This window comes from Botryllus schlosseri, chromosome 9 (genome assembly GCF_051294905.1).
Source record: "Botryllus schlosseri isolate E-star chromosome 9, Bs_hap1, whole genome shotgun sequence".
NCBI lineage: Eukaryota > Metazoa > Chordata > Ascidiacea > Stolidobranchia > Styelidae > Botryllus > Botryllus schlosseri.
Genome location: NC_137244.1, coordinates 10991709 through 11008138, shown reverse-complemented (window position 1 = coordinate 11008138; position 16430 = coordinate 10991709). Strand labels below are relative to the sequence as shown.

Below are 16430 nucleotides of genomic sequence, written 5' to 3'. Positions count from 1 at the left end.
AGTAGTTATGGAGTGACAACTATTTTTTCACGAAAGTATCAGAGAATGTAATTTAGGTACCGGATTCCTTGGTTCCGCTCACACCGCATTGTCGCCCATATCAAATATTTCATCATAGTAAACATGGCCCACCATAACGTTTGAAACTACCGTTTCGCAATCTAGCAATTACCTATCATATCGTAATCTAGAAGCCCATGACGTGTCCTGCTAATCTGGAAAATTTGGCTATTTTGGACGTTACACTTGTTTTAGCAGATAACCTTTGGAGCTTACGGACAAAATACATGAAATACATATTTCCGTTTTTTAGAAGTGGTATTTGTACTCCACTTTCAATTCCGAATATCATGCTTCGAGTTCTAATTACTTTCAGTTCTTTTTTCTGCAGAACGTACATGTTGAAGGATAAAAGCAAGTGTAGTAATGCCTCTATTTTCCAAAAATAAAGTTATACTAAATATAAATTTAACGATCCCCAATATTGTTATTAACGTACACTAAACGCACAAAGTGTTACAACCGTATCAGGTACAACTTTTCTGTTTTGCTCTTCGCCTAAACTTGAGGCCTTTTAATACGGGGTCCGGCGCCATGCCATGACGTTCTCTAAAACGGGGTCTTCTATTAAGCAAAGGGTTAGTATCACATTTTCATATCAATAATATAATTTCATCCCATGATGCGAAAGAATGCTTATTATGTTGAAAATTGATACCTCCTGAGATGCATCAATACGAATCAAGCTCTCTGCACCTTCCGCATAGCTCAATTTGCAGCTATTGACAGTCCATGCGAACGAATTAAGACTGTTTCCAAAACTACTTACTTACTTGAGTAGATTTAAAGACAGTCAATTCTACTTCTACTTCAAGTAGTTTTAGTTGGCTTATGGAAGAAGGACTTCTACTCGTACTCGAGTATATATTTTCGTCGCTACTTCTACTTCAACTTGAGTAGCTTTCTTGACTACTTTGAACACATCTGCTGGCTTCAGAATTTATTGTCGTTCAAGTACGAAATTGCTTCAATTGCAATTATATAGTTTCAGTTTGTTCAAATGAAGATACAGAATGACATGAAGCATCGCCTGATTTTCACAATTCTGACGGACGATTTCCCGTGGCCTCGGATACCATTGACAGCACAAGGCGTCATCAGATAATTTTGGGATTTTTTTTTCGAAAATTCAAGCATGGTGACGAAACAAAGTTGCTACGCTAATCCCTCATTAATTAGCAGTTTCTTCTGCGGGTTGGCATATATTTACGGACCACTGACTTCTTATCAGTGCAAGATGACATGATGACACCATAGTTTTGTACAATGGCGTGGACACAACAAAATTGAACGGCGGGTGAGCAAGACGTAACTTGCATATTTCTGTAAGGCATTCGATTCACGTGACTCGTGGTAGAGATTGTAATGACTGAGCTACATGTTCGTTTTTGGAAGTCATCGCTTCTAATATGAACCAATTTCTTCTTGACATGCTTGAACTGGTATTGCCTTGTAATAAAATACTTGAGCAAGTTGGAGTTGTCTCGTTATCTAGCTTACTTTTGCGGTTGGTGGATAACTGCATCTGCGACGTTGTTACTTCAATACTTGTCAATTGGTGCTTTCTAACGCTAGACTGATTTGTCCTGTTATATGACTTCATTAGGCCTAATTAACTATGGCTAGGCGCATGGTAACGGGAAGAGAAATCGTAATCGCTGATGTCTTTTTTAAGAGAATCTGTTATCGTAGGCCCTGATGGTACTGCCACCGAAATCGTTTCTGGCAATCGACCGTATGGTGAAATTATCCTATATGATTCCCGCCGGTACAAGAAAAACGTGATCACGAATTTGCCAGCAGTGATTGAACTATGTTCACGACTAATGATTACCATATGTGTAAGACGCTCAATATATTGATTATTGTTGGTCATTACATGCGTTTGAGGCGAGGGAACACACAACTTATCGTTAGTAACGTCGGATGAACCACAAAGCAGCGGACAATTGGTATAACAAAGCAGTGGACAATTGGTATCACAAGCTGCTATCGAAGCTTTTTGTTGACGTATCAGGTTTATCTAAGGCCGTCTCGAATATGTGATGGTGACGAGTACAGACCGCTTATCTTGACCGTATCTACGATGATTACAAAAGGGAGGTTGGTAGTTGCGATTGTATTCCTCTGCTGTGTATCAATATACGTGAATGTTGGATTGCGAGAAATCTGGTGGAATAAGGAACATACGTCTACTGAACATAACAACACAAGGTCGGTACATGCTACGTGCATAAACAATAGGATATGTAAACTGCGAGGGGATGTGACGTGCCGAAGTTTATTTGCGTAACGCATTGCACTTTCCGTCTCTCCAATGGGGTTTTGTGCGATATGACAGACAGGATAGGGCATAAAGCGGGGTTTCTCGACGCATGTTATAGGACTCAAACGAATCCAATGCACGGAAGGTGTAAGGTGATTCTGCTTATCAACAAATCGTACGTCGTAATTTGCTACAATTCCAAATCCATAACTTTTGCCCGATTATTCTGACAAACGTGACTCTTAGCCTTTGTGATATAAACGAACTTTGTTATTGATACTTGATTATTGTGTCACCAGACAGTCCCCGATTTACTGCACTACTGAACAAAACAGTGACAAAAAAATACCGCGCCGCGTGAACGAAATGTCATTCATCAAGAAGATAAATTGTAGTGTTTGGGCAGGCAGGCATTTCCACTTCAAGCGCGCGTTAAGATTCAGTGGTTGGCTGAACAATGAACAAACACCCGAAGGGCCGAAAAAGATGGTATACACGAAAACAGAACGTAACTTACAATTATATCGCAGTCATACATTCTGCGTGCCTACGAGCATACCTTACCACATGCACAATTTGGATTAAAATGTTGTACTCGATTTGAAGCGTGGTATAAGTAGGAGGTAGGTTCTGGTTTCGTGTGTAATGGCTGTATATTTACACCATATATTAGGGGTGGTACACGAATGGAAATACACACTCTATTCGCTAAGAGTGTAGCTGTAGCATATGCTTTGCATAATCGCAGGATATACGTTGCTGCCATTAACGCTCTAATTCTAACAGTTTCTGGCATTACATGCGAGTGCGAGATCCTAGGCACTGTACCATAAGGTATTATCAGAGAATCCTCTATTATGCGATTAGACAGTTTTCTTACTTTGGATTGCATCTCACACTACTAAAATTTTCAAACTTGAAAACTGTACGGTTTACATACCGTTTGTTAGCGATCGTCAGTCCTCATATTTAAAGCGAGCCCGTTTGAAACAGCAAAACCAAACTCGAGGGTAGGGCTGGGCAAAATTGAGTACCTGAGTGATTCGATTCTGAATCACGTAATTTGCTTCGAGCCGAGTCGAGTAATCGAGTATCACTCATTATGACGTCATAACATAATGTAATACGTTGAAGTTGAGATATGTACCGTTTATGCCACCACAAATAATATAATGCCTGTTATCCATCTCAATAATGATACTTTGGTATTGGATATGGAAAATGAAGTACGTGGCGGGCCGAATTTCTGAATCGATACATGAAACGCGTATTTATCCACCTATACAAGAATTAATCGTATTTCATGTAAACGTCAAGTTTGAAGCAGATCAAAACATAGTATTCAATAAATATATTAGTGTTATGTAGGCTACTCCAATAGGTGTTAAAGTCAATGAGACATCAAAGTAGTGAACAGGTTCATTGAGTTCAGGCTGCATGTCGGACGCAAAGAAAACAAAGAACCAAATAATAACCCACACTATAATTTGACGTAGTAAGTAAGCAGTGGGGATTGCGGCAGACTATGGTCGCGGGTCACATTATCATGTACGACCGAAAAGTGTCTGCGGGCCGCTCAAAATCACGTCGCAGGCCGGATCCGGCTTACGGGCCGTATGTTGCCCGTCCCTGCCATACAGCCAACACGCTGTAAAAGCAACAGTAAATAGCCTGAATTACAGGGTTGTAATGACTCGAGTCATTTTTTCGAAATACGGAAATGACTCGACTCGACTTGGACTCGAGTCATTGCGCATGACTCGATCCAAGTCATTGACTCGAGACTCAGACGGCCAAGACCGACATTTCATTGTAATTCCGAAGCCAACACACTATTGTGATTTCGTCTGTGGGTACTGGTACTTGAATATGCGACCAGAAACTGCTAAAAGTGAGGAAAATTGGTATATTATAAATGCGAAACAATCGATATCACCAAACAGAGTTATAAAAAATGGGTTTACCAATACTTTAACTGGAAACTGAGCAGTCTATACAATGACTTGGACCCGGACTCGAGTCACAATTCCATGACTCGGACTCGACCCTATGCTCGCTGACTTGGACTCGGACTTGACTCGGTGGTGAATTGAAATGACTCGACTTGACTCGAGTCAAAACTATAAAAGTGAGATTGACTTGTGACTCGGAGCCTTGTGACTTGGTTACAACCCTGCTGAATTAGCTATCTTACACCGTGAAGCTTATATCATAGAAATGTGCCGGGTACCAGTTGGGTTTTCTATGACGAAATGCCACGTAACTTTGAAACCTAATTCCAAGAAGAAAAAAAATGTAGGCTAAATATGCCTAATATTTATACACAGATGTCCGTTGAGCCTGTCATATGTTTACGTGAAGACTCACAAGACTGGGAGTACAACGCTCCGAAACATATTATGGCGACTTCATGATCGCAATACATCTCATATTCGAGTAAGTCACTTCACACTACAGCTTGTATGTATATCCATTTATCCAAGTATGAAATACAATGCGTAAATCTGGACATCATAATCACAAGGAACATGAATACCACTAAACGTTCAGGTGCACACGCGCGAAAGACATGGCACATGATGCTCTTAGCAGATTGTCCGCCGCAATTTGAGTAGGACTTTATACTGAGACATATATTGCTCCTAGATTCAACTATATCCAAGGCCTTTTGCTGGGGGCTATCCAGGCACGTTTCGAAAAGACTTGACTATTACAAATGGTAACGGAACATCACGGGTGGACGTTCTATCAGCACACATTCGTTTCAACGAAACAGAAGTTAGAGAGATAATGAACCCAAAAGCGAAGTAAGCTGACCCATTTACCAGCTCGTGATTCAATGATGTCAAGTAAGGACTGTGAATATAAACCATGTACAATTATTATTGAAGATGAGAAATGTTTGCAATTACTAAAAAAGACTATAAGGAAGCCTTGCTACCAATGAATGTGGAGGTGTGAAATTACCGTAATTCTTCATTGATGTATATTAGATATCATAACGGCCCGCAGAAGAGGTATATTTTATGGACGAACTCATCCATCCCAAGAAGTAATGATGAGTTGTTGATAGAAATACTTTTAACACACAGCACATTCCAATCAAAAGTTGAGATTTGTAATTAAAAACATTTCCACCTAAATAATCCCTCCAGACACCAAATTTCGAACCAAGATGAAAATGAAAAATAAAGGTATAAATTTGGAAGTAACATTTTGGTATCATTATACTGGTGCAGTTCACAATCGACCGAAAGATTTGATTCCCGCCCGCGACCCAAATTGATTGCAATCCAGAGTTGGATCAGTGATTCCCAACCGCGGCTCTCAGAGCCCCATAGCTTTCTAGCGGGTATGATTGAACTCTTAGTAAGCCACAAAAATATAATAGACGACAGTTTTTGTTTATTTCTATGAATAGTTATAGCCAATTTCTGTATATGAATGCTATAATGAGGGATAATAGTTGTGTCTAAATTCCAAAGTCGTCCAAGGCCGATTCTGAAAATTCGGATAGAGAATTCTTGCCTGACTAGAGTTCAACGCATGGATGAATACCTGTAAGACAGGGATATATCTTGACTTCTGCTGGTTATAGACCTTTATTTATCGTTTCTGTAAATTTCGACATTAAAATAACAGCTCATAGTCGAGAATAAATTGCAATAAGTCCAATATTACCCAGCGTATTATCCCCGTAAACTTGTTCATTGAGTGATGGAATGTATGACGAGCTATCACATAACGACATAATATATAGTATGTTGTAGTAATATGCATTTCCAGTTTATTTCGATGTATAGCACTCGCCAATCTGCGTCTGTAAATGCTAAAATAACCATAACCGATATAGAATCTGTAGAAGTCTATATGCATAATTAGGGCTGTTCAAAAATAAACTTTTTCAGATTTCACTGGCTACTTGATCAAATTGTTAGGTTGATAAAAACAACGCTGCACACCAACTTTGGCTGAATTCCAACCAGTAGAAGCGATTTTCTTGCAGTAAAAAGTTTTGAATTTGTCATTAAAAAACAACAAAATGAACTTACAAATTTTTTCTGTCAATCCCATAAAATTGTTAGGCTGTAAGTAGAGATGATGCACACAAAATTGGCCTCAATTCCAACCACTAGAAGCGAAGCTATTGCAGCAGAAAAATTTCCAATTCCATGATTTTATATTAAATAATTATAGATACTATTTTATTCAAATCAGAATTTTTCTACTGCAATAACTTTGCTACTAGTAGTTGGAATCGAACCAAATTTGGTGTGCATCATCTCTACTGACAGCCTAATAATTTCAAGGGGTTGACAGAAAAATTTTGAAAGTTTTTGTTTTTTAATTATAAATTCAGAACTTACTACTGCAAGAAAATCGCTTCTACTTGTTGGAATTGAGCCAAAGTTGGTGTGCAGCGTTGTTTTCACCAACCTAACAATTTGATCAAGTAGCCAGTGAAATCTGAAGAAAACGTTTTTTTAACAGCCCTTAATATGCATGCCTTTGAATTAGCTGGATGGTGAGATCCAGAGGTAGGTCACTGTGTACAGTCCAAAATAAATAATGTTGACTCGTTATCTGGCACTCTATGAATTGAATAGAGATGTAAATATTATTAACTGTGTAGATATTCCATTGCTTCACGAATTGTTCATTATCCTTGTTTCATATATACCTAATAAACGACGATGGCGGTTGGTGCCCTATTTCCTTATTTTCGTAAATCACTAAATATCCATACGCCAAGATGTCAGTTATCCGCATCCAATCACTACAGTATCCATTGAAGAAATCAGGATGATAATTTGGAATGGATGATATGAAATTGGGGACGGCCCCGTCACGTGATGTCACAATTAAACAAGTCGGAAGTTGTATGGGGAAAAAAGTTTTTGCGACGGGACATTTCTTTAAAATAGCCCCAAGCCTAGCTGTGCCAACATCACATAATATCATGTATCCAATCCGGCTCCGGTCCATGCTCCGTACTAATGTGCGTACATGTACAATTGTACATACATACACCTATTCAACTTATTATTATTTGCAGTTTATTTCTTTCAGATACATTACGATCATGCGAAATCCTAAAAAACAATTTGAGTCGAGTTTCAATTTCTACTATGCCCGATACGGAAAGAATGTTGGATCATCGAAAAAGGTGATTTACTGTTTTCTATGACGTCGTTTTGATGATCATTGCAGTATGCAGATCAACCGTTGTTTTTCGAGTAATCCTTAAATTTAGGACAGTGGTACACGGGACGTACCGTATGAAGTAAGATAAACATTGAACATTGTTAATTTAGCATGGAAATAAAATTAGTGTCTTATTTTATAAGTATCAAGATCATTCTGAACAATTTTACTTTAGGGCTGCAATGACCTACACATAGGATTTGCACGTGTAAATCTTTAATTCCGTTTACCACTTTTCGACAATATTATCATCAGGCCATCCTAAGTCACGTGCAATGACTTGAATATCTGCAGCATCCTACTCGGTGTCCGATATCGCACTTTTATGCAATCTTATTCCGATCCTTTATTCATCACGACGCTACTCCATTCGTGCTTCACTCCTATACCTCGCATGTCCACCTTGGTCATGTGCCCGCTACCCACAATGGCAAGACACTACAATATCATAATTATTTGAATATACATTGAATTGACGTGCTTTCATTGCTTTATAACGCATGCCCGCATTTAGCTGAGTTTCTTAAGCGCCGTGTTACAATTATATTTCATAGTAAACGTACAAATTCACTCTACAGCCATCGTAGCTCAGTTGTCATGCGTATCTTCTAGCAAACTCGAGGTCAAGGGTTCGAATCCCCTGCTGTCGATAACAGGGAAAATCTGTACCGGTCACTCGCTGGAGACTTGGAAAGAAATGGGATTCAGTGTTTACCTGCGGCTAAATAATTCTGTGGATTACTGATCGCTGATCCGATGTGGCAATTGACAACCCCACTCGCGAGAGAATCCAAAAGTAGCTTTGCCGTCCTCTATTACACTCTTATCCGACAGATGATTCTATGTCTGTAATTCAGTTGCTGTTGATTATGACACTTTGGCGATTAAAACGCAAGTGGTTTTGTTCACAGCATAATGTTACGTATATCTCTATATGAAGGGGTAGGCTATCAATACAAATCTGTAGGCTAGGACTCACGACTTTGTGGTGACGACAAGCTACATTATTCTCAGATACCAAGCTCTTCGGGATAATAATCCAACTTGTTTATAGTGTAGAATCAAAATTGATTCTCAAAAAGGTAATACCGCTGTAATTTTGCACCACTATAGTTAGGCTACAGTGGATTGTTCGATAATAATAGGACAATGATATAATACGGTTACCATATTTTGTAAACGGGAAAGGAGGACACTTTTTCAAACTTTTCAAACTTGGAATACTGATGGAAAATACTGAAAAAATGGTAAATTTTTTCCACTTCGTAGTAGGTTGACTAAAAAAGGTTGCCTTTCTCACTCAGCGACCAAAAAACTGTTTTTTTCCTTCACTTTACTTTGTGGTTGAGTAAAAAAGGTCAACTTTCCACTCAGCTCCCGAAATACCCGTCGGAGCTTCACTTTGGTGCTGATTTGCGGCATCTCAGTCGAATTCGCTATGAATTTGACCAAAATTCCTCAAAAAGAGGACAAAATCTCAACAGGAGGATATTTTCAAAAACCAGAAAAAGGAGGACAAATCCTCCTAAAGGAGGACGTATGGTAACCCTATGATATAATAATAATCGGATTTAAAACTCCCTTAAAATGAGATGATTGCCCCTAAACATGATAATGAGACATATAAGTATTTGGATTTTACTAAAAAATATACCTGCTCCGAATTTCATCTTCCCAAATACATGCGACTCCAACCAAAACTTTAAAACAATCGGAGTGTTTTTCAGAAAAAACTCGCTGGAAAAGCGATATAATACGTTCAAAAATTATGTCATTATATATGTGATTGGCCTGGCCAGGCACGTACCCAAGGGCGGTGAAAGGTGCCAAGTCACCTGCAAATTTTCGTCCGTGACATTGTAACATCTTTCATTTACATTGAGTCGCAATTTTTATCCACGACGTCACAACGTTATTAAAAAAATGTTCCCCAAAACTTTCATCCTGGCTACGGCTATAAGTCTGGCGCTATTTCGATAGGTCACATGTCACGGATCTCCTTATCTTCAAGTCGCAGGGGAAGCTTTGATGCCGTTGTCACAATATTTGGAGCTTGCGGAAGCTAAACTTAATGGAACATATCCTTGGTATTTCAGGTATTAATAACGTATAGTTGCTTATGCAGTTCCCAGTAGGCTATATAGTCCGAAATGTACAGTTTGAAAAAGGGTCGATTAAATGTGGTGGCATCTACTTTCGATATCGATTCTAAATCTAAATCAGGAATACTATTCGTCAAGAAAAATATAATTATAAACAGAAACACGATAATATTTAGGTTAATATTGCCGTAATCGTGATGCTTCTTATTTTACGTTTAGGAGTCAGAATTATCAAGCATATGATCTGGGACTAGATCCGACGAGAATTTCAAAGAATTATGCTTTAAATGAAGCTAAAAGATTGGATTCCATATTTGACCTGGTCCTGATTTTCGACCATTTGCTTGAATCTCTGGTTTTATTGAAGGTATAACTTTGCACACTTGATTCTCAAGCGCGCAACGGTGTATTAAAGGGGCACTGCCTTCTAAAAATGATGTGGTCTCAAATTGAGGAACAGATCAGAAAAATTAGCCCCAGTCATTTTCTTTAGAAAGCCACGGTGGGTTACTGAAGAAAATGGCTGCGGCCAAACATCCTTTTCGACCTGTTCTTCAATTTAAGACCACATTATTTTTTAGAGCGCAGTGCCCCTTTAAGTCTAATACCTTGGATCGGTAAAGTGTTATCTCCGAAATTAACGCATATAAATTATTCCTCATGCTGAAGCATGTTTTAAAATTGCCAGGATATATTTTGCATGGATTGGGTGGACATAATACCTGACGATTCACCTTCGAAACCATACGATATTAATGCACGTAGCGAAAATGATCAGAGAATCATAAGGAAATTAACTTTCCAGGTAAATATGAAGAGTTTGATTTTCCACTCTTTTCAGAAGAACGATAGGATTGGTGTACAACAGTCATTCTTAACCTTAACTCTCCAGAACTCTAATTTACTTCTGCGATTGGCAATACAGGGGAGTTAATTGTATTGAGTTTTTTTTTTAATGCTTTGTGTGACTAGTAAATCAACTGATAATGTGGTGGAGATCTTCGTTCACATTGGATTTAGTATTGTCCCCAGTTATTAACTCTAGCACAGTGTTTCTCGACCTTTTCGTCTTCGCGGACCCCTTTTGGAGCGTCACGGATCCCCAATGTTTTAGTTGAAATTTAGCTCCGTTATTGTGCAACCGTCATCTGTCCTGTGCAAGTATCAACTGTAGGATGGTGAAAAGCAGCAGTAGGATGACCATTCTTGAAGATAACATCATAGCCTAGGCTTATTATTCATGTAGTGTAGATATTGGGAATACTTTCATTATTTTAAGACGAATTCTTTAGCTAAATTTCTTGGCATACGCGGTCATGTCTTGTAAATCCGCGCCGTCTATTTGATATGAACGAGTGGCAGAAATCCATTTTCAAAAGTGGTGGCGAATGTGATAATACCGCGTAACGTTTCCGAATACACGTTTGGGTATGATCGCGACATATATCACACCAAAATTGAGTAACTAGCAGTTATTCTTGAAGTTATTCTGGTATATAGCGCCATAGTGGTTTTGTGTATCATAGGTGAAAATGTTTTTCGCGACCAAATTTTTCCAAAACTCCAACAAAATATCTCTGAAAAGCAATTCGAGAATTAAAATGAGTTTGAAAAGTAGAATATTTCATTTCCGACGGCCATTCTTTTTATGTGAGTTATGAAGTTTTAGCATAGTTATGAAGCGAAACTATCTCTTGATTTCTCTAATTTATTGAATAAATGAAAAATTAGGTTATCAGTAGGGCGGGTTTTTTTACCTAAAAAAAGAAAATTTTGACCTAAAAAACCCAAATTTTGACTTTTTTTACCTAAAAAAATGAATTTTCACCAGATTTTGACCTAACGTATGCAAATTAGGTGTTTTCCCACATAATGTTAAAATTGTACCACTTATCTTCATTTCTGGTTGGATCTGACTGTCGTAACGAAGTAGTTTGGCCTGAAAAGGCGTTTTTGGCTTAGAAACAGGCAACTTTTTACATGAAAAAAAAACACAATATTTTTACGAAATCTGGCCCTATGAAGAATTCCAGTGGTTACAATATGTATTATGGTAGAAATAATTAAAATATTTTGTAGTACAACGAGAGATACTTTCCTACGTTCTTGGGTAGAAAGTGCACGTCCTTACTAAGAAGCTTGCCAAGGACGTTCAACAGCAGCAGTTGTTGACTGACAACACTCAAGTTGTGCGTACACTGCTGGTACTGCTGACACACCGTGTTGCTTCACTCTGACAATTTTGTCTACATCACAAATTTTCATCACGCGCTTCTTAATATAAGAATGATGCAATGCACAGTTAGGATATTGCGGTATGTTGACCATAACACCATGTCTACCTATTATTTGTTTTATTTGACCGTTTATGATTCACAATGAGCAGACGATTAGCCGTTTACAACGGTAGGCCCATAAAAAAGGCTAACAGCGGTAAAATATCAAATTATAAGTTTAAACCGACAGTGCAAAATCTACGATACAAACAAAATGCAGGCGTCAAAAATTTTTTGACTTCATGAAAAATTTTGACAAATTTTGACCTCAACGCTACAATTTTGACAAAATTTTGACAAATTTTGACATGTCAAAAAAAACCGCCCTAGTTATTAGTCATTCTCCAAATTTGGAGGTTTCGCAGACCCCCGTTTGAGAAGCACTGCTCTATCATGAATGTAGTGCTAACAAAACAATCCATATTATATAACGTCCATGTGAGGTTGTGGGTAATAAAGTATCATCCTAGGATGCGATGAAGAAATATCATGACGTCTTATAATTTTGTAACTCTCACATACAGGTATATTTAGTTAATCATGTTGGTCAAAAAGCTTTAAAGCATCTTTAATGTACAAAGGGCTCTCACTCTCAAAAGTGGTACAGTGCCTCTTCGATTTCGTTATGCTATGCGCTGCTGGACACAATACCTAACATTATGTGGAAAATAATCCAACCGAGCCTGAAAGGTTTGTTCTAACGGGTGATTGGCGATCTGAAAGTAAGCGCAATTCATTTTACATGAACTAAACCACTGAATTCATGAAAACATGTTACCAGCACCGCCGGGTAATGTTTTGCGCGATGTTTCACAGAGATTGTCGAATGTTAATTTGCAATGAGACCCCAGAATTATATGAAACTATGGTTCTACTATATGATCTCATACCCCTACTATACTATCTACTGCAACGCCATTTTCTTCGGTGCTCCCCATATCGCTCCTCAGCGTTTCCACGCCCTTCGAAATCTAAATTTCCCCCTGCTGAGGGTGCTGGAGCCAAGGTTAATAACCACTGACGTTGGATGTAAGCATTCTTGAAGACCGAAATGATATGGGATAGATATTACTGTGAATTAAATTAAATATGACAATGTTAACGCGACTCATCTCATGTCATTTCATTTTGTAATGGAGTCCCGTTTACAATTAGGCCTGTTTGTGTTATAATTGAGTTATATCACCGTCCGTGTTTCACCATTCACAAAGACCGAGTGCTCGCAGGGCTGTGGGTAGTAAGAGTCAAAATTTGGAACAAATTGCGACGTCATCATATCTTTATCGTCAGTACAAACTATGATATTATTGTGTTTTATAAAGCTAATTTGTAACTCAGGTAGGCTACCTCCGAATAGCATATTTGCGCCAGTAATATACAATGGAAATCGTCGCACCGACTCAATTCCGTTTCAATACTTACATGTGTGACTTGTGTTTATATTCGTCATATCATTATATAGCCGCCCCATGCATATTGTTATACACACAATGACACCCTGTCGGAGCTTTGTCAAAATTCCATTCCGTCATTGTTTCAGGATCAAATACTTTACGACTACTTCAATGCGTCGCTATGGCGAAAAATTCAATCTTACGGACAGAACAGAATGGCACATGATGTTCAACGTCTCAAACTTCTGATCGAAGAAAAAAGGTCAAGGAAGGACGCCCAACTAAATGCTGGACTCTTCGCCTCAGACAAATCTGAATCATATTTAAGATGGAATGTCAAGATACCAATCAATTCTGAATATACACGGACAAATAGAAATTTTAAAATTATGAAAAGCAAGAATCGAATTATCGCAAAACCGATTGCGCGCTATATGAGCAGGAATTTGGGATGGTGCCCACAATAAATGATGCCGAATAGATATCTGCTCAACCCCTGACCGTCGTCGAGTGCGGAGGTCGTCAGCGTGCGGAGGTCGTTAGCGAGTAATTAGTGGCATCCGACGTGTCGTGTAGACAGACTGGGTGCGGTGCTTGAGCCGTTTCACCTCGGAGTGTAGTGGTTTATTGTATTGAAGCTTTATAGGTGCTTAGAAGTGACATAGTGGGGGTAGTTAACTAATCCCTCACTACCTACTTAGGTAGGCTAGATGAAGGGAACTGGGGCAGCCAAGAGGCGGTCGGAGCATCGCATCTCTTCAGATGGCGATGACTTGGAATCCGACGGCCTCTCGCGTAGTAATACAAAAATCCCAATGCGGGAATTTGCTAATGTTGCGAACACGCCTTGTAGTAGCGCATCCGTTGCAACGGCCGGGTCCGAGGCAAATATCGGCGCAAATATACAGGATCGTAACTTATCGAGCATCCAGCAGACAGAGAGCGGATCAAGCAGACAGAGAGCGACTTAGATATTCTAATCGCCGGTACACAGAGAAAAATGACGCATTATCACCCTGCTCAAGTAAACAGGGCTCTTCACGCAATGATAGGAAATTACGAAAGTATCAAACCCCTGCGATCAGGGGAGTTGAAGTTAACATGTCATAATCAAAAACAAATCAAGAAATTGCTATCGTGTGACGGTATTAATGATTCGGTAACCAAAACTAGTATCCCAGTGAAGATCACGACACTCGCTGAACGCAGAGTTTACGTCAGCAGATGCGTAATCAAAGGTGTCCCTTTGGAAATCTCAGAGGAAGAGCTACTAGCTAGTATGTCAGAATCAAACGTCGTATTCCTCAAACGTTTGAAAATGAGATCTAAAACAGGACTGGTGAATAGCCTCTCGGTCCTCGTCGGCTTCAGTTGTAGAGAGGTTCCAAATCATCTTACATTTGGATATCTTCGCTTTCCTACCAAGAGGTATAATCCTCCGCCAACCAGGTGCTTCAACCGCAACAGATATGGACACGTTGCACAATCTTGTCGTGGTACGTTGCACAATCTTGTCGTGGTAAAACTAGTTGTTCAAAGTGTGGTAGCAAGGAACACAAATATGAGGCATGCTCTAACGAAAGAAAGTGCATAAATTGCAACCAATTACATAGTGCCGCTTACGGTGGCTGTCCCGCATATAAGGAGGAAGCAAAAATACAGATTTTGAAAGAGACGTCAAACCTATCTTTCCCTGGAGCGAGAGAACACGCGCGCTCCCAGTCTGTTACCGGAGCCACCGTGAGTCGAGTATCATATGCACAAAAAGTGTCAAGAGAAGCGAATAGCCGTGTGAACAAAATCCGCAGACCGATTATCACATCCGCCCCGAATGACGGGGATTTACGTTATTTCAAGGGGACGTCATCTGACCTCTCCACAACACCCGAGGCCGTCAGCCCCCCTGCGAACGAGTCTGGCCTCGGCCAGAAAAACCAGCTTGACCCGATCAGTCTTTTGGCCCTCGTTGCCGAAATAGTGCAGGCGACGCTTTCCGCCTCTAGAGAGGGAAGCACTAACGTATTTGACATAGTGGCACATGCTGCTTCTAAGTTCCTAGGACAGAAAATCGATTCCAGTGCCCTGCAAAGAATTTCAAGTCCTACCAATACAGAAATTGATCAAAGCCAAAATGAACCTATGGATGAAATAGCTAGCCATGCCACCTAAACCACTTGCAATACTCCAATGGAACTGTCGAGGTATATATAGAAAACTGCACGAATTCAGGAAACTAGTATCAAACATGGAATCGAAACCCGACATCATATTACTTCAAGAAACACATTTAATCAGCAAGTACACACCCAAATTAAGGGGATATCGACTCTTTCGGCGCGACAACACTGTACATAAGGGCGGTTTAGCAGCCTTCGATAGAGAAACGTTGAGCTCGATGGTGGATACCTCGATTACGTCACGATGTTTCGAGCTTATGTGTATAAAGGTCGAGATATATACATTTTGCAATATTTACATAGCTCCAGATTGTAGATTGGGGGAGGACGATCTTGCGTTCCTTGAAAACATGACAGCCCGAACGATCATAGTGGGCGACTTAACGCACATCATTGGTCATGGAGCCACTGTACAAATCAACGTGGCGCTAAACTGTACGAGGCCTTTGATAAAAACAATCTAGTCATGCTCAATTCATCATGTCCAACAAGAATCAACCTTTCTGTGGATGCTATCCACCGGTGGTCACTCCTTGACCTCACCATCACGTCACCAGACATTGCAGTCAGATGTCACACTGAAGTAACGCAGCACCTTGTCGGAAGTGATCACCATGTTGTCCTCACGTATTTACATGACGGAGTGGCTAGCTCTTCTACAAAACCACCGAAATGGTGTTTCAGGAAAGCAAATTGGATGGATTTCTCTTGCCATGTCGACTCGAGAATCTCCACCTCAATGTCAGACGACATTGAGCAGCTGAATTTCGACATAACCAAATGCATTGTTCAGTCCGCAAAGCTTTCAATTCCTCGGTCGCGCAACTCTGCAAAAATCCCGGTACCATGGTGGGATGACGCCTGTGATAGAGCTATCAGACGAAAAAAGGCTGCATATCTAAAGATGAAAAGAACGTTCAGTATGACCGACGTCTTGAAATTCAAAAAGC

The 16430-nt window shown here is 39.6% G+C and overlaps 1 protein-coding gene across 2 annotated transcripts; it reads left to right on the top strand.

The window, feature by feature from the left end:
* The first annotated feature begins 1943 nt into the window (after positions 1–1943).
* Positions 1944–13803, top strand: LOC145446549 (galactosylceramide sulfotransferase-like). 2 transcript variants are annotated; one of them, XM_080324888.1, is made up of 8 exons: positions 1944–2163; positions 4654–4762; positions 4973–5133; positions 7397–7493; positions 9512–9627; positions 9853–10000; positions 10322–10438; positions 13450–13803. In XM_080324888.1, the coding sequence occupies exons 1-8, from the start codon at positions 2147–2149 to the stop codon at positions 13768–13770; spliced, it is 1086 nt and encodes a 361-aa protein (XP_080181014.1). In that variant the 5' UTR covers positions 1944–2146; the 3' UTR covers positions 13771–13803. The 2 variants fall into 2 exon arrangements, with proteins under 2 accessions (XP_080181014.1, XP_080181013.1); XM_080324887.1 differs by having other exon boundaries at positions 1945–2274; positions 13450–13801.
* The last annotated feature ends 2627 nt before the right edge of the window (positions 13804–16430 follow it).

Coding starts and splice junctions, on each gene's coding strand:
- LOC145446549 (XM_080324887.1), top strand. CDS start 2,147: ATGATTACAAAAGGGAGGTTGGTAGTTGCGATTGTATTCCTCTGCTGT. Junction 4,763..4,972: donor GCAATACATCTCATATTCGA/GTAAGTCACTTC, acceptor TATTGCTCCTAG/ATTCAACTATATCCAAGGCC. Junction 10,439..13,449: donor TAAGGAAATTAACTTTCCAG/GTAAATATGAAG, acceptor TCATTGTTTCAG/GATCAAATACTTTACGACTA.